The sequence below is a fragment of the Anastrepha obliqua genome, chromosome 4, assembly GCF_027943255.1.
Source record: "Anastrepha obliqua isolate idAnaObli1 chromosome 4, idAnaObli1_1.0, whole genome shotgun sequence".
Taxonomy (NCBI): Eukaryota; Metazoa; Arthropoda; class Insecta; order Diptera; family Tephritidae; genus Anastrepha; species Anastrepha obliqua.
The window spans coordinates 49,692,215-49,718,551 of NC_072895.1; the positions used below are offsets into that span (position 1 = coordinate 49,692,215).

The following is a 26,337-nucleotide window of genomic DNA, read 5'->3' on the forward strand; positions in this document are numbered from 1 at the left end:
CACTCTGTTTATTTCCCGCCACCGTAGGCGAATGGATTGGTGCGCGACTTTCATTCGAAATTCAAAGAGAACGTAGGTTCGAATCTCTGTGAAACACCAAAATTAAGAAAAACATTTTTCTAATAGCGCTCGCCCCTCGGCAGGCAATGGCAAACCTCCGAGTATATTTCTGCCATAAAAAAGATAAAAGTATCTGCCATTTGGAGTCGGCTTGAAACTGTAGGTCCCTCCATTTGTGGAACAACATCAAGGCGCACACCACAAAAAGGAGATGGAGCTCGGCCAAACACCCAAAAAGGGGTACGCGCTAATTATATATATTTCCTGATGTGTGGACTTAGCCATATTCCGTCGCCTCCAGAAGAATAAGTGATGATGGGTCCGATAAATATTGTATATATTCACCAGACCACAGCAGGTTTCAGACCCCAGGTTTTGCCAAAGGCTCTACGGCAATTTGAAAGATCCGCGATGCGCGATTCACCTTGAGCGAAACATGTGTTTCCCAAGTCAGTCTCTTATCCAAGATTACTCCTAGATATTAAACTGTCTCAGAGACTCTGATTGTCACACCTTTCAATACTAGAAGACTCCAATTTCCGATTTCAGGTGAACAAGACTAAGTTAGTTTTGTACTGATTGACGGAAAGACCTTGTCGTCGATTTTATCCAGAATTCTCTGCACTTCCATGCAAAGCTTTCTTAGGGATTTATCCGATGTGACATCGTCCGTATATGCTTGGACATGAAATTCGAGTTATTGCATCTCCGTTAACAGAGAGTATTTGACGAAGCACCGCATCAGCGAAAAAGGACACCCCGTGTCCTTTGGGTTTCAACAGTATTTAGAAGCCAATACCACTATACGCATTTATTTAAAAAAAAAATTAAGTCTTTATTTAATTATATATTTATTCATTCTTATTCATAAAATTGTGACACCATTTACATCTGCAGGTCAGTTGGACGTTTTCTTATTAGGACGAGTAGCATTGTTCTATTTGGATACAGGAATACAATAGACTTTTCTCACTCTGTTGGGAAACATGAAGTTGTGAAGCAGTGATTAATTATAATTTGAGTGCTTAGAATAAATGTCCAATGGCGTTCGACTTGATACCCATGACAGATAGCACAACTTCTGATCCCAATACTCCATCAAATCGAAATTCACATTTTTAACCAAAATTACTTTTATAATTTTGAACTGGAGTACTATTTCCGCTTTTGCAGACGCTAATAAAATAACCATTAAGCATTTTTGAGTCAATTTTAAATTCAGATTTCGATATTTCAAGTACATTAAGGTTTTTTATATTACGTTATAAATTTAAGATGGTAGTAAGGGATCCAGTTTTTATTTAAAGCACAACCATTTTGCATTTCTTCTAATGGCTGTAACTTTAATTCTTGCATACTTAGGAAACTTTCTCAACGCAGAAGTACGCACTTAAACTTATACTGCTTGTATCATCATTTAATACGCGCTTCATTTTATCTTTAAATGCATTAATATGCAACGATATTTTAAATAGTCAGAAAGCAAGCAGATTGCAAAATTGTATGCAAAAATGTGGCTGCTCACGTCAATGAAATGAAATGCATTGTGGGCTAAAACAAAATTCACTATATTTGTGCGTATGCATATAACTGTGAAAAAGGTGTTATTTTTTCATGTGCACAACTCAAACGCTGCCTTGTACGAGGGGAATAACAAAAGTTTGGTAAACAAAACGAAAAACGGACACATTTTTTTATTTTTAACTTCTAGTTTTTATTATTTTTTACTTTCTTCACATAATCACCTTTAAATTCAAGATATTTTTTAAGCTGTTTAACTGATGAAAAAAGTCCTCAAACTCACGTATTCATAGCTTATTAAATTCAGCAGTAACCACATTTATTATCTCTTCATTGCTAACAGAGACTTTTCCTGCCAAATTTTTTTAATTTTTGGAAATAACCAAAAATCACACGACAGTTCCTCGTTTTTCCTATTTTCAAGTCAATTCTTTAACACTTCTGGTAAGCAGTTTTCAATTATTGTGTGAGAAGAATCTAACGGTATAGCAGCAACAAGTTTTGCTCTTTCCAAGTAAACTGATATTATCACTTTTGTTGCTGACTTTTGGTACCTGGCTTTCATAGATGGATTTGCTCCTTTCTGGCTCCATACCAGAGACTTCTATTTGGCTTCCGTGTCATACTTAAAAAACCAAGATTCGTCACCTATTGCAATCATACTCAAATTGCTAGACTCTCCGTTTTCGAATTATCTTAAAATATATTGAATAAAATTTACTCTAGCTTCTTTTATACTGTCATTAAAAATTATTGGATTTCTTTGTGTATTACAAATCATTATGCAATATTCGCGAGACTGCTATATCATTCAAACCTAATTCACTGCATATCATTTCCACGTCGGTCGACGATTTTGGCCGTCCTTCTTTAGGCTCGTCCTCCACAGAAAAATGTTCAGTCAGGAGTCTTTGACACCACTTACATAGTCCTAAGAGAAGAAGTGCCTATTCCATATGCATTTGGATCACATTGAAAATTTCCGCAGGATTGAGTTTACGTCGAAAACCGTGAAGTATTAAGTAAAGAATTTCCTGCTGCATCGTTGGCGGAATTTCGACTGACATAGCATCAATTATTTTATATTTCACGTCTCTATTCTAACCGATGTGAAATATTTTCAAAAAAATAAAAAAGTGCCCTACCTAATAGACTTACCGAACCTTTGTAAGTCCTCTCGTATGTATCAATATCACCGTAGTTTTTTGTTTCAGACATACATAAATATAAATATACCGCTACCTTTACAGGTTGACCTGAGGATCCATGCTTGCATTCGTATACTTTTTTTAATTTTCTGTTATATAAACAAATATGTCAAGTACGTTTGCATGTAAAAAATTCATTAAATATCTATCAGTGGTAAAAATATAGATATCTGCAATCTCAGTTCGAGGACTATGAATATTCATGAAAAAATTACAGCATTTAAGCATTCTATATTTTTATTTAAAATTTTTTATATCTACTTAAATTTTTTCTTACATCTTTTTAAAGAAATTATTAACTGAAATTCCAGAATATTTTTATTACATATTTTCTTTTTCTACTTCCTCACAGATTTCCAATCATCAGAGCTGACAATTCAACGAACACGTCGGGAGCATTCGGGGAATTTCACCTGTGTTGCTAGTAATACGCAACCTGCAAGTGTGTTAGTGCACATTTTTAAAGGTAATATTAATAGATGATAATATATAAAAAATGCATGAAAATAGAGAACAAAATAGAGCCAAAATTTCTGAATGGAAAATTGTAGGTTTACAAAAAATTTACTGAATTATTTTATTTTGAATTACGAAGTAACAGGTGGCGCAAAAGTAACCTTGCGATGTTTTTTGGCTGTAATTTAAAAAAAAATACCAGTCTAACGGTTAGACGCGATAGAAGTGAAACCTTCCGTAAAACAAACTAAGAGAGAATGAGACGAAAGCAGCATTAGGGGCGGGATAATTATAGGTTCATTATAATATTGCTATAAAGTTCATATTTTATTTTCTTCATTTTATTATTATTCATCCTCCATGTTTTCAATTTCAACAAATGATACGAGTGGCTTATGATAGCTAAACTATGATACAAATGCTTTGGTTTCGATGTTGTCAACATATCTTTGAAATACCGCGTCAATTGTTGTTTTACATATTTTTAAATTGAATGATGTATTGAGAAAGTCAATTGAAGGAACCGCTGTGTACAATGCAAAATTTACGTTAAAATCGCCACTTAAAATCATTGGAACTTTATCGTAATCTTTTCTAAGTATCCGCGATACTTCTGGTGTATACTTTATTAAATTTTCGTGAATGAATTCCGTGATGCTATTTATTGATTTTTTTTCTGTCGATATTCACGACACTTTTCTGCATTATTTTTCGGCATAATTGCGGTAAATATTTAAAAATGAAAATATTTACGAATATAAAAATACACACGCGGTTGCTATTATGAGCGTCCCCAGCAAAACTTGCGTGACCGAAACTCTAACACAATTACATTTTTTTGAATGTTACAAACACATATGCACGCAGGTTTTGCTGGGGCGTGACCGAAACTCTAACACAATTACACATATGCACTCGTATTTGTTTGAAAATCGACTTTTTTTTTGGTTCTCCGTCACCTTTGGAAAATGTGTAAACAGTAAGCAAACTTTATTCATATATTTTTCCTCATTTTTGCATCAGTAAAATTAAACAAACGCCGTAGCCGAATGGGTTGGTGCGTGACTACTATTCAGAATTCACAGAGAAAACGTCAGTTCGAATCTCGGTGAAAACACCAAAATTAAGGAAAACTATTTTTCTAATAGCGCTCACCCCTCAGCAGGCAATGGCAAAACACCGAGTGTATTTCTGCCATGAAAAAAAGCTCCTCATAAACATATCATAAAATAAAATAAAATAACTGTATAAAAAAAATGTTTTTCTTGTGATTCGAACCAAGGATTTTGGATCGGAAGCTCACATTGCTAGTCGCTCGGCTACCGCGCCATGCTGTCGGTGCTGGCCTAAAAGTTATTTAGTTCGTCGCTACGTTTATACCAACATATAATATAATGCTTCGTAGCCAAGAGTGTCGCTTTTTTCGTTTCACTTTTTCTCAAATCACTCCCAACGATTCTAAAGAAGTTTTCACTTCAAAAAAAGGAAAAACTTTGATTCTTCTTGTGGATTATTTTTATTTGGTCTTTTAATTTTTTTTGCATCAAGTCGTGAATATGATGTCATGTAAATGGCCGCCGCCACAGTTGATTGCCATTTGAGCCCTTTTTATGGCATTTTCCATCACTTTGGCCAAAACTTCCGGCGATAGGTCCTCACATTCTTGACGGATATTGTCTTTAAGAGCTGCAAGAGTCTGAGGCTTGTTGACATAAACCCGCGACTTCAAAAAGCCCCACAAATGAAGTCTGGAGCGGTCAAATCAGGCGATCATGCTGGCCAGTGCAAATCGCCAAAACGGGAGATTAGGCGCCCGGGAAATGCATCCTTCAGCATATCGGTTGTGGCACATGCAGAGTGTGCCGTTGCACCGCCCTGTTGGAACCACATGCTTTCCAATCCCAATTCATCAACTTGCGGCAAAAAGAACTCGTTGATCATTGCTCTGTAGCGCTCACCATTCACAATAACCGTTTGGCCCGCGACGTCTTCGAAGAAAAAAGGTCCGATGACTCCTCCAGCGAAAACAGCACACCATACAGTGACTTTGAGCGGGTGTAATGGCTCTTCGTGGGTTACACGCGGATTTTCAGTGCCCCAGAATCGTAAATTTTGCTTATTTACGTACCCGCTAAGATGGAAATGGGCCTCATCACTCATGATTATTTTTGATGAAAAATCATCTTCCTCTTGGTGGTGATTAAGGATGGCTTGAGCATATGTTAGACGCGATTGGCGGTCAGCAGCTAACAGCTGATGCACTGTGCGGACTTTGTACGGAAACATCTTTAAATCTTGTACCAAAATTCGCTGTAAGGCCCCTCGACTGATACCCATTTGCGTGGAACGTCGTCTGGTCGATGTCGACGGCTACAGCAGCACTATTCTCTGCAGAACGGCTATTCCGTGGTCTGCCACGCCTGGCAGCATCTCGTGTTGTGCCAGTCTCTTCGAGGCGAGCGGCTAAGCGTCGCATTGTTTCACCAGTAGGCGTTGGACGGCAAGGAAATCTGCGACGAAATTCACGTTGTGCCAAAGGCACCGAACGATTATTGGTTAAATAAATAGTCAACAATATTCCGCGTTCTGGAGCAGTGTAGCGTAACATTGTTTATTAACGTGTATTTCGCATGTGTTTACTACACAAATATCAAAACAGAACTGACATTAGGGGCCAATCGCAAAACTTATAGCATTTTCTGATAAGAGGATTACTTTAGCGCCACCTGTTATAACAAAAAAATGCTACCGTCGAAGCCGGTCTTTATTCGTTACTGCAACTTTTACAAAGTTAGTGAGTGAGTTATGTGAAAAAGATGTTTGATAGAAATCTGATATTGAAACAAATTCCACTTAATTATTTTCCATAAAAATGCTTCATCTTTTTTCTGGTACTATAAGAATAGTGAACAGAAAATACTTGCATGTAGAGCAGCTCCAGCAGTCAAAACAAAAAACAGACGTTTCATATAAAATATTTTCGATCACTTGAACTTTTCCCAAATTTTAAAATTTAAACCATCGGTTAAAAAAATATAGACCCCTCGTCTAATGTAGGCTTTGACACAGTTGATAATGAACACATCTTCTTTTACAATTAATAGCCTTTGTTCATCCTGCGTAATACTGTTTTTGTAACATTTTTTCATTATGTATTTAGTCTTGGCAAATCAACTAAAGAAAGCAACTTTGCCTTAAAAATTTCCATATAGGGTCAGGGTGGCCCAAATCTCAGATCTTTCACTAAAAATCCAAATAAAAGATGCAGCTCCAGGCTAAAACAAATTGAAGATAATTGAACAGAAGCTGCTATAAACAGCCTAGGCCAAATGTATTAGGCACCCCATTGAATTAGTGATCTTTTATTTATAAATTAGTACAAATTAAAAGAATTAGTGATAAAAAAATAATATTTAGTGCGTCCCCGCTACTACGTTACATTTTAAAATATTGTAGCTGAAATGTGTTCTGTGAGGCTTAGATCTGGAGACTGCGCTGGCCAATGGAATTGTCGCTAAACCAACGCATCGTAGTCGCTTAGTTGTGACAAGGATCATTGTCTGGTTGGAATTGAACTCTATCTAAATTAGTGTCACCGAAAACGTCGTTAACGGCGAATTTCTAATAGATTTATATATGCACTTTTGACTGTCCATTTGATCCTCGCAAATTAACATTTTGCCAACACCATCAGTAGCCATACAGTCCTAGATCATAATGCTACCTCCCGTCGACTCATGAACGTCACACCAGGTGTTCCAAATACCTGTAGGAAAGGGGGGAAAAAAAGTTTTACAAAAAAAAAATTGGTGTTGAATACTCAAAATTGGACTGGGGTAAGAAGTTATAATTTTTGATATTTTAAAATGATATAAGCTAAGCCTTCCTCGAAGTTCAATTCATCAGATCACAAAAAAGTCCACCAATTTGCCTCCGAAAAAATTTGGTATAAGAGAGCCAGTTCTATGCGCCACGGCTTCCTTGCTTATAAGCATCCTTATAAACCTGCTTCCAGAAGGCTGCTTCGAGCAGTAACGGATTTGTCAATATCTTCCGACAGGGCAATTGTAAGGGCAGAAGAGGATTTTTAGCGATATTTGAGAGACTCGCGTATAAGCATTCAACCTCTTCGTACACTAGTGAGGCGTTTTCTTCCACCTTTTGATTTATTACAAAACAAACAAAAAAGTTGGCGTTTACACTTCTGTTAGGTGTTTGGCCGAACTCTTCCTCCTGTTTGTGACGCGTGTCTTGATGTTACTCCTCAAATGGATTAATTTGATTGATTTTGTTTTATTATGGTGGGATTTTGTCTCCGCAAATCGTGCATGTGCTATTATGCAACCGCGCACCGGGAACATCCCACCAAATTGCCAATTCAAACCTGAGACCTCCCTTCCTTTGACATATTTGCAAAAAGGAGCTGTCACTTTTGTAGCAAAATTTTAAATTACTTGCATTTTAGTGGGGTACCTTATATTTTTGGCCAAAGCTATATATAAATACATATATATATACAAGGTGGCGCAAAAGTAACCTTGCGATGTTTTCTGGCTGTAATTTAAAAAAAAAAAAACTGTGATTCTTCTTGTGGATTATTTTTATTTGGCCTTTTAGTTTTTTTTACATCAAGTCGAGAATATGATGTCATGTAAATGGCCGCCGCCACAGTAAATTGCCATTTGAGCCCTTTTTATGGCATTTTCCATCACTTTGGCCAAAACTTCCGGCGATAGGTCCTTACATTCTTGACGAATACTGTCTTTAAGAGCTGCAAGAGTCTGAGGCTTGTTGACATAAACCCGCGACTTCAAAAAGTCCCACAAAAAGAAGTCTGCAGCGGTCAAATCAGGCGATCTTGCTGGCCAGTGCAAATCGCCAAAACGGGAGATTAGGCATCCGGGAAATGCATCCTTCAGCATATCGGTTGTGGCACGTGCAGTGTGTGCCGTTGCACCGTCCTGTTGGAACCACATGTTTTCCAATCCCAATTCATCAAGTTGCGGCAAAAAGAACTCGTTGATCATTGTTCTGAAGCGCTCCCCATTCACAGTAACCGTTTGGCCCGCGACGTCTTCGAAGCAAAAATGTCCGATGACTCCTCCAGCGAAAACGGCACACCATACAGTGACTTTGAGCGGGTGTAATGGCCCTTCGTGGGTTAAGGCGGATTTTCAGTGCCTCAGAAGCGTAAATTTTGCTTATTTACGTACCCGCTAAGATGGAAATGGGCCTCATCATTCATGATTATTTTTGATGAAAAATCATCTTCCTCCTGGTGGTGATTAAGGATGGCTTGAGCGTATGTTAGACGCGATTGGCGGTCAGCAGCTAACAGCCGATGCACCGTCTGGACTTTGTACGGAAATATCTTCAAATCTTGTACCAAAATTCGCTGTAAAGACCGTCGACTGATACCCATTTGCGTGGCACGTCGTCTGGTCGATGTCGACGGCGCTTCCATGACATCCTCGGCTACAGCAGCAATATTCTCTGCAGAACGGCTACTCCGGAGTCTACCACGCCTGGCAGCATCTCGTGTTGTGCCAGTCTCTTCGAGGCGAGCGGCTAAACGTCGCAGTGTTTCACCAGTAGGCGTTGGACGGCGAGGAAATCTGCGACGAAATTCACGTTGTGCCAAAGTCACCGACCGATTATTGGTCAAATAAATAGTCATCAATATTCCGCGTTCTGGAGCAGTGTAGCGTAACATTGTTTATTAACGTGTATTTCGCATGTGTTTACTACACAAATGTCAAAACTGAACTGACATTAGGGGCCAATCGCAAAATGTATAGCATTTTCTGATAGGAGGATTACTTTTGCGCCACCTTGTATATATTTTGAGGAAAATGAAATACATTATTTCCTCGTAAGATGGCTATACTGATCACACATAAAGTAATTTTAAATCATTTACGAAAAGCTGAATTCAAAAAGAAGCTCGATGTTTGGGTGTCAGACCAATTAACAGCAAATAACATGATGGATCGAATTTCCATTGGTCAAATGGAATGAAATTGACCTATTTCGTAATTATATGAAACTGGGAATGAAAAATGAGTCACATATGAAAATATTGTCCAAAAACCATCGTGGTCAAATCGTGATGAAGCAGCTCAAATGGTGGCCAAACTAGGACTAACGGCCAAGAAGATTCTTCTATATATTTGGTGGGACTTGAAAGAAATCATCTATTATGAGTTGCTACCGTATGACAAAACACTTGATTCAGATCTCTACTCTCAACAGCTGGCCCGTTTGAAGCTAGCGATTGACCAGAAACACGCAGAATTGGCCAACAGAAGACGCTTTGTGTTCGATCAGGACAACACTTGTGAAATGACTCGCTAAAAGCTCTGGGAGCTTGGGTGGGCAGTTTTATTGCATCCGAACCTGACACCAAGCGATTACCGCCTTTTTCTCTCTTTGCAAAACTTCCCAACTGATAAGAAATTTGTATCAAAAGAAGATTGTGAATTTCGATTACTAGAGTTTTTCGCCAATAAGGGCCAAGACTGAGATATGTATTACGAAGCTACCTTTAAAAACGGCAATGAATTATAAAACAAAACGGTGCATATTTGACCCAAATCGAAACATCTTAAATAAAGTTTTGTATTTTACGGTATTACAAAAACAATCAGTTGCCACGTACATTCACATGTATAAAATGTATACTTGACTACCTATACCTACATGCTGCTCCATACATTAAATGGGTTTGAAATTTGTACAGCTGTCTATGCACGTAATGCACCAATGTTACGTGCACTTGGTGAATTAAATAAGATTTCGAGTTCAATATCAATTGATTTTTCCTTAGAAAAATGTGAATTCGTTAAAACTCTGAACTCTTACTTTAGTATCCAATGAATTTTTAGTGCTCTTAGTAATAAACCTATATTTTCCTATAGTCTGTAGAGAACTGGTTTTTCCATAGACTAAATTTATATGAATCAACTGAAAAGCTACTCTATAATGCCTTTCAAAGCGGCTTTTCTCTCTACTGTAAACATCCATAACACTGAATATTTTATTGTTAAGCCGCCATATATTTGCACATAGCTAACAGCTCTACATGTATACAAGTATTCGCATTTGTATATTATATCCAAACAATTACTGCTTACTTGCCTACCTATCTTACTACACTTTTTGGGGAAAATCAAAAGGAGCTCTGCTCTAACTTTTTTTTCCGTCACGTTTCAATACAATTTCCAATAATATTGCTTATTTTATATATGTGGATGTAACCGGCATACGTGTAAGACCATTTTACCACAATCAAAAGCAACAAGTGCCCTTTGAATTATTCGCCTTGAGTTGCCAATAAATTAAATTGCTTTTCAGCACCTGTCATCCTCGCTTTGGCTGCACTTGTGGCGATAATTGCAAATGCTTGAATGTCTATGCGCCTGTAAGGAATTTCTCAAGAGGCCACAACAAATTTACAAACATATGGATGTTTATGTGTACACAAAAACGTACAATAGAATCGTGTGTTTGTAATCGCAGACAGTAGACAGCGAGCTGAGAAGGGAGTCAGTATAAGCACGAGTAGAGATATAGGCAGACATGGAAATGCTACACCGAGCACATGTGCCCTTGTACACATATAGTTACATAGGTACATATATGAGTTTAGATTGAGGTGCACTGGCAGACATAAATTTGATAGCTTTATTGCTTGCGCGCACACAGCTGAGAAATTCAATCTATGAAAGTAAAAATAAAAACAAAGACTAGTAAGCCTAGAACGTGCCGACGAGTAAACAAAAATTACATTCGTAATTAACTTTTTTGGAATAGGCCTTTCAAATTAAGTTCTCAAGGAGAAGATTACTAAATTATAAGTACACAATTTTACATACAGGCGTACTTACCCCTTTTGAAGACATCTACTTTCTATAAACCTTTTGACCGACTTTGGTCAAGAAAATTATAGGAGAGTAATAAAATTGTGAAAATTTTTTAACCCTAGAAGGACAGTCATATTTTTAGTACACTAAAAACATTCTTCGCTGAAATGACGACAATTCTTTTTACGCTTTCTTCAGATTGCACCTACACCCAAAAAGAATAAAATATAAATGTATTATTTTACTCAGAATATTTATTTAATAGTTTTAATGCTTGTTTATTTATTTTAATATAATATAAAATTTAAAATGAAAAATATTGATTTTCAAAAAGGAATTTTTTTTTGCTCATAGCCTCTGACAAACTTCAACAAAAAAGTAGTATTAATCAAATTAAAATTCATTAATACTTTAAAAAGGTACATTTTATGCTTACAACTAAAAATAAAACTCTGTTTTTAAGTCTTTAACTTTATTTTGCACGTGAACCACGGAGATCAATTTTATGCTCCCTACACAAGCTTTTTTACATTTGGCGCATGAAGATTTGGTCATTCGACGTTTGGATGATGGACAAATCGCGCAAATCTTTCTTTTTTTTTTTGCTTGCTGATACTTCTCTACTGTTTTCTGCATTCTCATCATGTTGAACTAGTCAACTTTGAATATTCTGTCGAGCTGCCGTTTTTAAAGTTACCACATTAAGTCTTTTATATAAGTGCTTTTGAATGAGAGCAGAGTGTAAACCTTTCATAAATTTTCTGCGACTAAGTGGTTTCTGTCCTAATTGGAACATATTATGGGTGTATATAACATAACTATTTATATAAGCCATATTGAGTATACCAAAAAATACTGCCATTGGCTATTGCTTAGCGTCTACCATGTATTTTGTTCTACTGTCACACATCATTACTATTTTGAGACCATATTTTGCAGGCTTGTTCGGTATGTACATTTTAAAACCACATCTACCTCTGAATGGAACTAACTGCTCGTCAATGGTCATATAGGGCCCTGGCGTGTAATTCTCCCGACATTTTTGAAAAAAAATATCCTATACCTTTCTTATCAGAGCAAATTTGTCTGCTATCAGACCTACGCGTACTGCCTTATCATCAAACCGCAAGCAGGACATTAGAAAATTAAATCGGTTGTGATATTTATTTTGATCCAGAGTAAGACTAATTAAATAACTCTGCAATTGAGAGGTGGTTATTCCTCATGGCAGCTGTTAAAGCTAACATACCGATCAAAGCTTTTATTTCCTCATTGTTTGTTTCTTTTCTTTGCGCCGCTTCAAAGGAATTAATACACGAACGAGTGCTGATTTCGACGTTGGTCCACTCAACAATTGCTTCAATTATGGCGTCTGTTATAAAAAGTCTGAACACTTGTAGTGGATCCACAATATTTTTGCACAAGCGAGTAGGACCACGTACTTGATGTACAATATTTTGTTCATATCTATGAAACGTAGCTTTTTGCGTCGACCACTTATGACGGTTTTTTCCACGCAATATGGTTTTTTAGAAAATAATTATATGAGGGATGCCTTTTATATGTCGGTATTAGAGAACAAAAACAAATTTTAATCATCGAAAATCACTTTATTGATTTCAAAATATTCTCCATGAAGATCTATACACTTTTGCATGCGTTTGAACCAATTGTCGAAGCCCTTTTGCCACTCTGAATGAGGTACCTCCAAAACATGCATTCTGAATGCCACAACCGCTTCTTCAGGTGTCGAAAAAGTTTACCTCTCAGTTTGTTTTTCACGTACGGGAATAAAAAGAAGTCATTCGGTGCCAAGTCAGGACTATACGGCGGATGACCCATTAATTCGATGTTTTGGGTGCTCAAAAATGCAGTTGTTTGAGCCGATGTGTGAGAGCTCGCATTGTCATGGTGAAGAGTGATCCGTCTTTGGCGATTGGTTTTAATAATTTCTTGGAAGACAACTGGCAAACAAATGGTTGTGTACCACTCAGAATTTACTGTTCTGCGTTGTTCTAGTGGTACGGTTGCGACATGTCCAGTTCTTCCGAAAAAACAGGCGACCATTTGCTTGGAAGTGCTTCGTGCGCGAACAACTTTTGTTGGATTTGGCTCATCTTGAAACACCTATACAGTCGACTGCTGTTTACTTTTTGGCTCATACGCGTAAATCCATGATTCATCACCTGTCACGATGTCATAGAGGTTTTTCGAAGCCCCACAATCGTATTTTTTGAGCATTTCCTTCGACCAATCGACAGGAGCCTTTTTGTGAGCGCTTGACAAATTGTGTGGAATCCAACGCGAACAAATTTTTTGACAGTCAAATGTTTATGCAATAGTGAATGTATGCTGGTCCCACTAATGCCTAAGATTGTCTCAATCTCACGATAGGTCACATGATGATCTTGTAATATCAGTTCGCGCACAGCATCAATGGTTTTCGGAACAACAACTTGTTTTGGACGACCTTCACGAAATTCGTCTTGGAGTGAACTACGACCACGATTGAATTCACCATACCATCGATAAACACTGGTCCTTGATGGAGCCTCATCGCCAAAAAATGAATTAAGTTCATCCATGCAATGTTGCTGAGTTAATCCACGTCGATAGTTATAAAAAATAATCGCACGAAAATGTTTACGATTAAATTCCATTTTTGGACCGAGATGAATCTTTTAAGTTACTGTAAACAACACAAATACCGCTGGTATTTCATAACGTTCTGAGTACGTTAAAGCCAAAAATGTCAAACTTTGCGATACAGCTGTCAGTTGCCAGATTGCAACACAAGGGTTGCCAAATCCCGATAAAAGGCACCCTTCGTATCAGACTTTTCAAGCACTACATTCAACGGGATACCGTCTTTGTCTGCCAAAACCTCTTCAGAAGAATTTTCTTCTTCCTAGCTCTCCCAAGTCTATCTTAAGCCCGCCAATGGCATAATCATCTTCATCCGAATCTATTAAGTCATCGTCTTCAGACAGAAACTTTTCAACAACTCTGTCATGCGACATCTTTAATCTGATGCTGGAAAATATAGTGTGTGCCGCAGAAATCGATCGCTCAAACACGATTTATTTAAAAGAGCGTACAACTGCTGGCGTATGCCGATGATATCGACATCATCAGCCTTAACAACCGCACTGTTACTTTTGACTTCTCTAAGCTAGATAAAGAGACAAAGCGAATGGGTCTGGTGGTGAAGGAGGACAAAACGAAGTACCTCCTGTCTTCAAACAAACAGTCGGTGCACTCGCGTATCGGCACCAACGTCACTGATGACAGTTATAATTTCGAGGTTATAAAAGACTTTGTTTATTCAGGAACCAGCATTAGCACCGATAACAATGTCAGCCTTAAAATCCTACGTGGAATCTCTCTTGCCTACTTTGTACTAAGTAGGCAATATAGTAGTAAAGTCCTCTGCCGACGTACAAAACTAACAATTTATAAGGCTCTAATCATGCCCGTTCTGTTGTATGGCGCAGAAGCTTGGACGATGACAATATCCGATGAGGCGTACCTGGCAGGGTTTGAGAGAAATATTCTGCGGAAGATATTTTCATATTCACCCATTAGCGACGGGGCAGTAAGAAAACACTGAGATGGCATACCGCTTTTAATACTATCGATGACGTAAAGTCTCCGTACGTCCTCAGGAGCGGCACCCGGATGTAGGAATCTGTTGTGTCAATAAACATAAATACGGCTCCACCTTGAAGAAATGTTAATGCAGTTCCAAGGTGAAAATCAGCCGAAGAGATTGAATGTTATAGCGTTAGTGGGAGCAGTTTCCACATACCATTGGTAGGATGGCCCTTTTATAATGTATCTGACATATTGATTTCAACATCGTTACTAAAAAAAAATCATAATTCTACGCTTAGTTATATTCAAAAACATTATAACGTCATAGTCATTGTTAATATTTTAATCATAGTTAATAGTCAAAAGCGTAGTCATTGGCACGGTCATGGCGACACTGTTGGTAATAATCATATTCACAGCTATAATCATAGCCATAGCATAGTAATAATCATTGTCATACCCATAGTCGTTGTATTATTACTTGTAATATTCATAGTTACGGTCAGTCATAGTTCTAGTCAAAGTCACAATCGTAGTTTTAATCAAAGTTACAGTCATGCAGCAAATATGGAGTAGTATGTCCATAGTCATAGTGATGGGCAAGGCCATTGCCGTAATAATAGTCCTAACCAAAGCAATGATATGATTGTAATACTCAGAGTTGCCTCAATCTACCACACTGCCTTTGACGTTGAAGTCTTTATGGGGTACGACCTCAAGCCCCGGGAACGAATGGTTGCATGGGACTTCAAGAAGAAACCCGTCATCATTAGCGTCGCGGAACGGAGATGCCAAACTGGGACACTGAACCAAGTGGCAGATAGACGACGAAACTCATTCCCATAATAGGCAAATAGATCCACATGAACTACGGGGAAGGGAATTATTTCTTAACTCAGTTCCTCTCGGACCAGGGATACTTCCGGAGATACCTTTACCGCATGGGCAAGGTAAGCGTCCCCAAGTGCATAAATATATCTACTGCAAAGCGCCGAGAGATGATGCTGAACACACGTTTTTTAGTTGTGGCAGACGGCTCGCGGAAAGAGATACTCTGAGGAAGCAGAATGGCGACATCGCGTCAAACGACGTAATCAGCAAAATACTCGAACGAGAGGACAGCTAGAACACAGTAACGAGATAAGATTCATCGAGAGAGATTCAGACACACAGAGGACGAGCCTGGAGTTGGTGTGTTATGGATACCGTTCTGGGCCCTTCCAAAGTAATGAGTGTCGCCAAAAAAGAAGAAATAATTTTATAAAGAAATTTCCACAATTTGTAGTGGGTGCTGAACGTGGCACTATTCCAAAACTCCTTTAAAAATTTAGTCAAACTGGACAACGCGACTATTTATTGTGGATAGTGGAGGATGGGGTATAGAGATAAGGCAGCGAATATTATTCGAACTTTTAGATGAGTTGTTCTGCTGTATCAACATTGTTTTATAGATCGGTGGCCTGTTACCATACCTGAAAGTGGGTACTAAAATTTTTATTGAAAGAAGTGCTGCAGTTATCCTGGTTTTAGTCGACCTTTTGAGAAGTGCAGATATATATCTGGTGAATAAATTTATAAGTAGAAAGTGCAATTTGTTGCATACATACATGTTAAAGAAATATATAGTGCAACTTGCCTGAACGACCATCATGTATATGCTCTTTCTCTTTTTTAAAGCACATTGCGTTTCTTTTAAATGACAATTCAGTGACGCACTACTACAACCTCTAAAGTGGTGGAACAAAGCAGGAATAGCCTCACCATCTTGAGTGAAACCCATAAAGTTACCTTAATCTGGGTCCCGGGACATCGGAACATTAAAGGTAACGAAAAAGCAGATGAACTGGCTAGAGGGGGATCTGCCATGAATAACGCTCTTGCAGAATCGGTATTCACACCATTAGGTGCAGTCAAGAGTACAATTTCCCAAAAATACCTCGGAATCGTGGATTGTAGGTGGAAAGTCCAGACGAAATGCAAAATTAGCAGAACGTTATGGCCCACCTACAACCTCAAGCGATCGTCGATATTGATAAACATGAAACGACGGGACGCCTGGAGACTAACGGCAGTCATAACTGGCTTCTGGTCTATCGGAGAACAAGCCGCCAAAATGGGTATCATCACAATACATACTGTCACAGTTGCAAGCAACCGGATAAAAAGCAGACAATCTTCCATTTCCTCTGTGAATGCCCTGCCCTATGGAAGGACAGAATGTAAACCCTGGGCCAACCGCTGTTCGAACAACTGTCTGGCTTAGACGTTAACAACCTAATAAGGTTCCTTAACCACACAGACTGGACATAGTTATGCTGTAAATAACCGTTAAACAAGTTGGTAACGAGGATGTGGCAACAAAATGGTGCAGAAGCGCTAGTTGGATTCTGGAAGAATCACCACTTTAACCAACCAAACCAACCAACGCACTTTACAATTCAAATAAGTTGGTTGTTAAAAAATAAGCTAAAGATCGTGGAATAAAAATGATCAAATTCGCCAAATAGTAACACAAACTGAGGCTTTCGTATTAGAAACTACAAGGTCTCGTAAATCTCAAACCATGTAACCATTTTTATTATTCGCGTGCAAACATATGACCCCAATAGGATCTACCTAAATGTAAGGGTTAACGTAGTTTGTCGTAGATCTATGTACTTGTATATGGCAGCTACTACAGTGTTGGAAGGCACACATACTGCTACACCATGTCTTATACACAGCCAAACATAAATACTAGCCATTGCTTCGAGCAGCTAACCAATGCAACGCATACGACTGACCCAACGAGGACAACAGCGAAGAGCACAACTACACCGTGACACATTATGGATGGACATGCCCTAATGAACTCTTCATCTAAATTCCCAGCTATTGTGCAAGACTTGTAAATACAACTAAAATCGTTTTTACTTATATACTTGGACGGTGGTAAGCAGAATAAAAATAATAGTCGCGTATGCGACAAAAGCAAGTAAATAAGAGGATATCCCATAAAAGCATCTATATGTAATCAGTTGAATTACTTAGCTAGCTGACCGGCTGGATAGTTTGCGTAAAGGATTCTTTGCAATCCGAAGTGCTGTGGCCGCGTAGTTGTGGGGTTGGCTTAGGTGGTGGAGGTATTTTAAACAGCTCAACACAAAGCATTACCATTACGTCATGCTGTACAAATCTAACGCAGCTACATGCTAACTAACCGAAGGCTTGAATTTAATCTGGATCCGTATGTCTTGCACTCAAATTTAACAGAACTAATCATTTATATTAAAAGGATTCGTGTGTAAATTTTGCTCAACTGCATAGAAATTCGAAATGATCCCATTATGTTAGGCTAGTTTTAATAACTTAATGAATCCAAAGGGATGCTAGAATTTCCTCAACAATTTTTTTCTAGCGCAGTAAATAGTTTGGAAAACCATCTCAGCCAGAAAGCATAAATCCAACGCAATTTGCATAATATGGGCATGAGTGGATTTGTGATATATGACTGTCACTCGTTTAGTCGTATGTCACTGGGGCCATGGAATATTAGGTGATAACAAATGTGTTTTCTGATAACTATCGCCACCCCTGCGTATATTTTTTCCACGAAAAAAACCTCTGATATAAAAAATCCATGGCATTCACGTAGACCTCTTCTCCGAAAACGTCTGTACGTATTGATTTATTTCTTTCGACAAAAAAGGTATACAAAGAAGTACTGCCTAGGAAGTATTCACTTTTGAAAGACGCTTTACAATTTTACACGCTCGAACAACGCGTTAAAGATATTGAAACTTCCTAAGAAAATGGGCGGTCTTTTAGAACAACTCATCGCAAAATTCGTGATTTTTTTGGGGTCAATAATCATCAGAATGATCGATAATTCAATAGTTTGTGAAAAAATTTCAGAAAACTGGTTCTGTCTAGTATAAAAAAAGAATTGGCAGACCAAAAAATTTACGTTCTGTTAAGAGTACTGCTGCTGTAGCGCAGTGTGGCTGAACAACCGTCAACATCGATATCCCGGCGTTCTCATCATCGACTCTTAAATCGACTGTTAGGCAGATTTCATATGTAGGTGTCATGGTGGACATTTAAATGATGTAATTTTTCATATATCATAATTATTAAAAATAAAAACAGTGTAACCTGAAAGAATCTAAGTTTTTAAACAACATATACATACATATATATACATTTGGCCTTTAGCCCCTTTATTGGTCGTTTTATCGAGCTTCTCCTGCTTTCTGTGGCCTTAATGTTTTCCACTGCAGGTCCAGCTTTGTGCCTTGTCTACCGAGGGTGACCGCTGCTAGTAAACTTTGTTTCAATAATTTGATATTTCGTGCCCAGCAATTCGAAATAGACACTAGCGAATGGTAGTTCCGCTGTTGCCAACAAACATTTAAAAGAAGTGGGCGACCAGCAAAAAAACAACTCGAAATCGAATAACTCGTAAAATGTTAATTAATATCTTTAAGTATCCAGGACAACTTTTCCGGCAACTCTCCATACTGATCTGGTGCTAAGCTTTCAATTGCATTTGGTAATGAGTGGACTGCGCTGGTATGAACTTTTGATAAGGGAGGTTTGGCATATTTATTAGAATTTTTTTTGGTATTTATTAAATATTTATTAAATAGTGAAACTTCAATTGAGACATGTTGCCTACAGTGGGCCAAGCCAATACTCAGCTCCTGTCAACGAAAAACGTAGTACTGCTATTTTGGGGACCCGAACGAAGGTCAAACAGCTATTTTCTAGACTAGACTACTAAATTTAATGTCGGTATTCATCCAGGAGTACTTTGTTACTATTAGTGATTATTTTAGTGTCGGTTAGTGACTGTCGGTGAATGAGGACCTTTGTAGATAATGCATTTCTCACCATTTATTTATTAACTAATTTATTTTTTTTTTTCATTTATACACAATATTTCAGTCTCCAGAGCGATGTCTTCAAGACTGATTAAAAAAATGTTTATCTAAAAGAATCCGCTCCAATTTTTTGTAAATTAAATTGTAAATTATAGGTACAAAAATCTACTTTTTTCATAAGAATCGAAGTGCGACTATTTAGCCATAAAAATAAATTACAAGTAAAAATCTTTTGTGAAACAAAATTATTTATATAATATTTCGTATGAGAAGTTTTTAAATTGTGTACGTAATAAAGCTAAAGCCCAAAGAATTCGATGGTAGGGTCACATTCTGTATATGGGTAATGATATAACTGTAAAAAAGCTCTTCGAAACAAATCCGCAAGGCAATAGAAGAAGAGTCTGGCCGAGAAAAAAATGGAAAAATGGGGTAGAAGAAGACATACAAACTATAGGCATATCTGACGTCAAAACAAAAGCTGAAGACCGAGTGACGTGGAGGCGAATTGTAACGGAAGCAATAGTTCACTTCGGGCTGTGATGCTATGATGATGAATAAAGTATTATATGTAAATTAATTTCCCATATTATTATTGTAGTTACAGAATTTCGTTTCGCACGGTTCATATTTGTAGTATACTATTTTAAACCCCTATGATCTTTATCATCGAGTAAATTTCACTCCTTTTTAAGAGATTCAGAATTAGCAAAGTATACGCCCACTCATACATATATGTGAGGTGGGATTATTTGCGGCATTTTTTCGTAGAAAATATCGAAAAATTGAATTTTTGAATGTATAATGACTGTATAGAAAAGAAAAATAAAAAATATCTGCATAATTAGATTTTAATTATTTTAAGTTTTTATACAAAATTTTCGATATTTCTGGAAAGTCGCTTTTGATGATCATCTAAAGGCGTGGGATTTTGGCAACAAAAGTAAAAATACTATTTTGCAGGTAGCAATATAGCATATGTGTGTGCTAAAAAATTTTATCGAATTTCGGTAAAATCAAATTTCCTGTGATGTATAAGGACTATAAAAAATGGGAATTCGACTAAAGAAACAAAGTGTTTTATTCGATTTCTTATTGATTAAACGTTCAAAAATAAAAGAAAACTTAATCGCTCCATATTGCCAGTTACTCTACTTGACTTTGCATGGCTATGGAAATTTTTTTGTATTGAAAGGCAAAATTTTAAAGACGCACAAAATTTTATAAGTAAAGTACATATATATAAATATGCCTTTAAATAGGCACTCAGGAATCAAACAAATGTTTTTAAATAGTATGTAACAATGTCATACATTTGTTAGAGTGACTGTATGACTGCTTCAGCAACTGATTTGTGCAAAGCAAATATTGGAGAATGAAGAGCCACCTCGTGGACTGTGCTGCATTAAATATGTTATCGCATTAAATAAATTTACTTGTGCACACACATCACACACACGAGGATCTGCATATAAATATTTAACCAACTTAAGCACATTCGAGAGATATAAAAGTATTACAACATAAAACGTTCAACATCAAAATAATGCTAAAATGTATGAAAGTTGCACGTTGTGTGTGGCAAGTTAAGGATTAAGTTTTGAATGTACTTGAATTCCGGCATCATTTGTTATTTAGGTTAAGTGAAGTTAATCTTACCGTTCAACACTAGTTCCATATAAACCAGAACTGGTACCTGTGTCTAGTTGCGAAGAGTTTTTATGGAGCGAGTTTTAGCAAATCAAAGATAAATATGAATACCATATTGGACCGAAAGGTTCCGGAATATATTTGTTATAAGTGATATTATCGGGGAGTACTTTGAACCCTATCAACTGCAACGAACTTTTGTCAGCGTTTGATTCAACTCTCGATGCATTTTTGGAACTATATTTTCAGTATAGCAATCAGAGCCGTCTTCGATTTTGCCTTTACTTTCCTTCGGTTCAACAGCCTTGCGTTCCCCGTAATGGTTTTTTGATTGCATGACTTGATGAAAATGCAGCAAGCCATATCAGGTGAATTCGATGGCTGTTGAATGGTATTCGTTCCGTTCTTAGTCAAAAATTCACGGCTAATGGCGGCACTATGTGACTGTACGTTATCTTGGCGCTACATCCACGAGTTTTTTTTCCCACAAATATTTTCTTTTTTGGCGAATGCTTCAATGAAACGTCTCTATCGCCCAAGTAATAGTCCTTATTAACTGTTTGACCTTACGTAAAATATTTTTAGTATACAATATCGTTGTAATCTATAAAAACTGTGAGCATCGCTTTCTTGTTTGAGTGAAAACGACGTGGCTTTTTGGTATTAGGAGCCCTCCACTCTCTCGACTGATGTCTGGATTGCGTGTTGTACTCATAATCCCACGTCTCGTCTGCAGTAAAGATGCTTTTAATGAATGTTGGGTTGGATTCGGTCTTGGAAATTTGCAGCAACACGGCGCAAACCCAAATCATTACCCACAATGTCCTGACCGAGTCCATAAGCAATGTTCTATAAGATACAACGTTCGGCATATTTTGAAGATTTTCCTCAGGCAACGATTTGTGAAGACTCGCAGTGCATTATTGCCAGCTGTTGAGATATTCTAGGTTTCACATCCATACAGCAGAGTTTCACATATGAATTGAAGATTTTCAATTTTGTGCGTTACGAAATATGTGAATTATTCCAAATGGGCTGAATGCCGCTGAGACCTTTTTCGTGCGATTTTTGATGTCTTCACTTAAACCACCTAATGCCAACATAATGCTGCCCGTATAACAAAATAACCTTTTTTCAAGTTCATGGTTTTAAGATATTAAGTTTTTAGCATGCCTTCGCTGCTACTTCTTGTACTGCTTACAGTTTAGATGCCATACCCGAGTAAGTATGGCTCCGCAGGCAGATATCGTATCTGCTTACTCAAGGCCCGTTAATTGGCCCAGCAAATTCTAGGTGATTCGCCCATAGGCTTAGTGTTTTTCATTATAACGTCTGGTACGATGTTAGATAATAGAGGCGAGGCGAGACTGACGTCTGTCAGTATCTTCAACTTTGTACCCAGGCGTCATTCATGTATTATCCGGCAGCCTGCTTCAGCACATAGTGGCTCTGCGAGATCGATGAGTTTCTTTGGGGCTGCCTTACATTCAAAAGTGTTATTTTAGCAATTTTTATCAAATTTGCCCTTAATCCCAGCGCCGATGTCCTCACTGAGTGTTTCTCAACTAATTCTATCGAGTAGAAATGTTGTATTTAATCTAATGCTAATGTGAGAGTAATCCCCGCATAATCCAATATACCAAGAAACCACAGGCATATATTGCAGATCCTATAAGGCTATGCTTAGAGGCTTTGTTAAGTTTCTCCTCTAAATTTGACCATCACCTCAGTATACGGAGCAATTTGATGGAATTTCGTACAAACTTTAGGGTTAACTGCGATATTCTTTAGTTTCTCGAACACAAAGCAGCAATTTTCTGCACCTCTATTCAGAATTCTACTATAAGTTCATTTTTTTGCATTTAAATCCCTGCCAGCTATATATGTACCTCTTTTAGTTTCCTCCTGATTATTTTGCTCAGTAAATGTAGGCATCTAGCATAAATAATAAAAGCCAGGCCGCTGAAAAAGAATTAAAATATTTTGCTTAAATTTATAAGCCTTTTTTTCGATTCCACTGAAGCGACAGTTATTTGTGGTTTGAGGAAACCTTTGTTACACTCACTAAATTACACAATACAAAATATTCTCTGCGCGTGCAATAAAAGTAATTTATGAAAATTGTAAAACCATGAACTACGCACGCGGAGCTCAAGCCACGAGCCAGGAATTTCTAAACCTACGCATTGCAAGAGTGTTTGCTTACACATATTTTCCTACTCAAACTCACTGAAAAGTCTACCAAACATACACGTGTTATATTGCCTGTATCCAAAGCTGTTTACAATTCAAATGAATACCCTGCCGTCAGTTCTACTACTTCTCAACTAGTTGCCAGTGCTATCAGTTTGCTTTGCAGGTAAAGTATAACGCATTATTTTTTATGCTAGCACTTTCCATAGGAATAACTGTTAAAGCAGTTGTCAGCTGTCACGAATGGGTTCGTGTGTGACTACCATTCGGAATTCACAGAGAGAACGTAGGTTCGAATCTCGGTGAAACACCAAAAATAAGAAAAACATGGCAAACCTCCGAGTGTATTTCTGCCATAAAAAAGCTCCTCATAAAAAAATATCTGCTGTTCGTAGTCGGCTTGACACTGTGGGTCCCTCCACTGTGGAACAACATCAAGACGCACGCCACAAATAGGAGGAGGAGCTCGCCCCAACACCCAAAAAGGGTGTACGTGCCAATTACTATTATTATTATTATTATTATAGTCCACTATTTCATAGCAGAGAGACTCACGCGCCAGCAAGATTTTAAAGTCATTAAAAAACACTATGAAAATTGATCATCAATTCATGAAACGCATAGAAAATGAGATGTAACTTATGGTTGAAATAAGCAATATATGAGCAAGCAACTTCCCGTCCTGTTAATAAATTTTGCACCACTCTGTCCCCATCTTTATAATACACCAACAACAAAGAAATGCTCCTACTGAAGAAACATTAACCAGTGTATATGAAAGTTTTAACCCAATCCTCTCATCTTAGTGACTTACTGCGTGAGACTAACTATTCGTCGTTGGATTGACTCCATAAATATTTATACCCCTCTTATCCTATTTGGGTGAATGATTAAAGTGTAAATGTTTCTGATTTAATGTAAGAGTAATTACTTTGCGTCATTTCGCAACTGGTATAATTTTAGTCACTGTGTAACTAGCGTGACTACCCCAATTGCAAACAGTTCATGAACTATATTCTTATTGATCAGCTTAATGTCAATTGGCCGCCAAGATCATGTGATTTGACACCGTTGGACTTTTTTCTTTGCGGTTATTTGAAAGAAAAGGGGTGCGTCGATAAGCCAGCAACAATTCAAGAGCTAAAGGATGAGATAATTCGGCACATTAACGGCATTGAATCTCAATTATGCCTCAGCGTGATCGAAAATTTGTACCATTGGATGGAGGTTGCCGCCGAGGCCGCGGTGTCCATTTTGCCAATATTTTGTTTTATTCGTAATTGAGTCATACCAGTATTATCATAATAAAGAGAAATGATAATAATTAGAATAAAAATTGTATTTTATTCAAAATCAACACCGGCCCTTGAAACTTAACCACCCTTTATTATATTATATGTCGCATAGAGAAATTGCTCAACTGGCGTACAATGATTTGCAAAATACAGAAGAAAACTGAATTTATTTATTTCTCGAAAACATCGAATCCAATGATTCTCTTAACTTTCTGCCAATGCGCCTTTGCGCTGAAAGTGGCAACTATTTGGGTTAAAATTTAATTTTTTCAAGAAAATATCTCATACATCGGCGTATAAACTCTTGTTTGATACTGATGAGTTTTCCTGTAGGGTCACTATGCACCCCAAGAGCCGTACTCAATCATTCGCTCCGCAGCAAAATAAATCTACACTCATAAACTCACAAATTGATGACATATATACGTACCACAAAACACGTATGTGTGTAAGTCTGTGGCCAAAGCGGCGACATTGGTGTTGATGGCAAACAAAGAATGTGAAAGCGGCGACCACAACAACAATCAGTGGTTTACGCAGAGACTTACACATACATTGTTAACGATATATATAAGTACAATATTCATATGTATGTAGGTATACAGATATGTATTTTAAGTTTGCATTGGTGACTATTTGTGTTATTGTGTAACATTTGCTTGGATTGACAAAACCACAGCGGCAATAGTGATGCAGTGAAATTATTCGAGAGACCATCACAAGCAGTGAGAAGTAGTGAAACTGCTTTAGTGTTCAGCAAATAACGCGTTGGTTAAACGTTATTTTGTTACATTTCGCTTCCGCTGTTGCCACGGTTGTTTGACATCGGCTGGCGCAAATATCACCCAGCCACAATTTGAGCTAAATAAACCTTTGCTGTACTGTGGTGCTTCTCCATCCATGGCTTTGCTCTAATATCTATATTCGCCATTAATACCAGTATAAAAATGTCAAGCTAGCAAGTTTTCTGTGGAAAAATGGATAAAAATTGTACAAAAATAAGTGGAAATGGAATGAATTTTAAGGGCGTTTTGCTGGTTTCGAACTGGTTTGTAAAGAAGAGTGTTCTTTTTAGCCCAGATCAAACTGTTCTGGTGTCATTCAAAAGAAGACATATGTATACCCAATATTTCGGCTACAAATTGGAGGAGAAAGCTTGGGTACTCCAATACGTTATGCTCTATACAAGGTTCACTAAGCTAGAATTTCCAGCTACATAAAATTTCAAGTAAAGCGACTATATCTGTTAAAGCACGCGAAATGTCAAATGTGGTGTCTGAACTATAAATTTATACAATTTCTAGATGCCGTTCTGCCAAAAATCGCATCTCATCTCCAAAATTTCTATTTAGGAAAAGACAATGTCACTAAGTGGAAGAAAACCAGACCCAATTTGCAAGTTCGTATTCGTTCGCACAATATAATCAAACTTTTGCCGGGTACAAAAGGTAATGCGTGCAATGTTGAAACAGAAATTGAGTGCCTAAATTTATTTCTGAATGATTCGGTTATAAGAATAATAACCGTTTCTACAAATTTGTATATTCAAAAAGTACGGGTTAACTTTCAAGAAGATAGAATGAATCAAGATGCAAGAGAAACCGATGACACCGAAATTCGCGCTTTCATTGGCATT

The 26,337-nt window shown here is 37.5% G+C and overlaps 1 protein-coding gene across 1 annotated transcript in view; it reads left to right on the top strand.

Moving 5' to 3' along the window:
• The window catches only part of LOC129244126 (uncharacterized), a 143,790-nt gene that overhangs the window by 110,239 nt on the left and 7,214 nt on the right, over nucleotides 1-26,337 (top strand). The window contains exon 6 of the mRNA XM_054881742.1: nucleotides 3,142-3,255. Coding sequence (XP_054737717.1) covers nucleotides 3,142-3,255 — 114 coding nt within the window. The remainder of the gene's footprint in view (nucleotides 1-3,141; nucleotides 3,256-26,337) is intronic.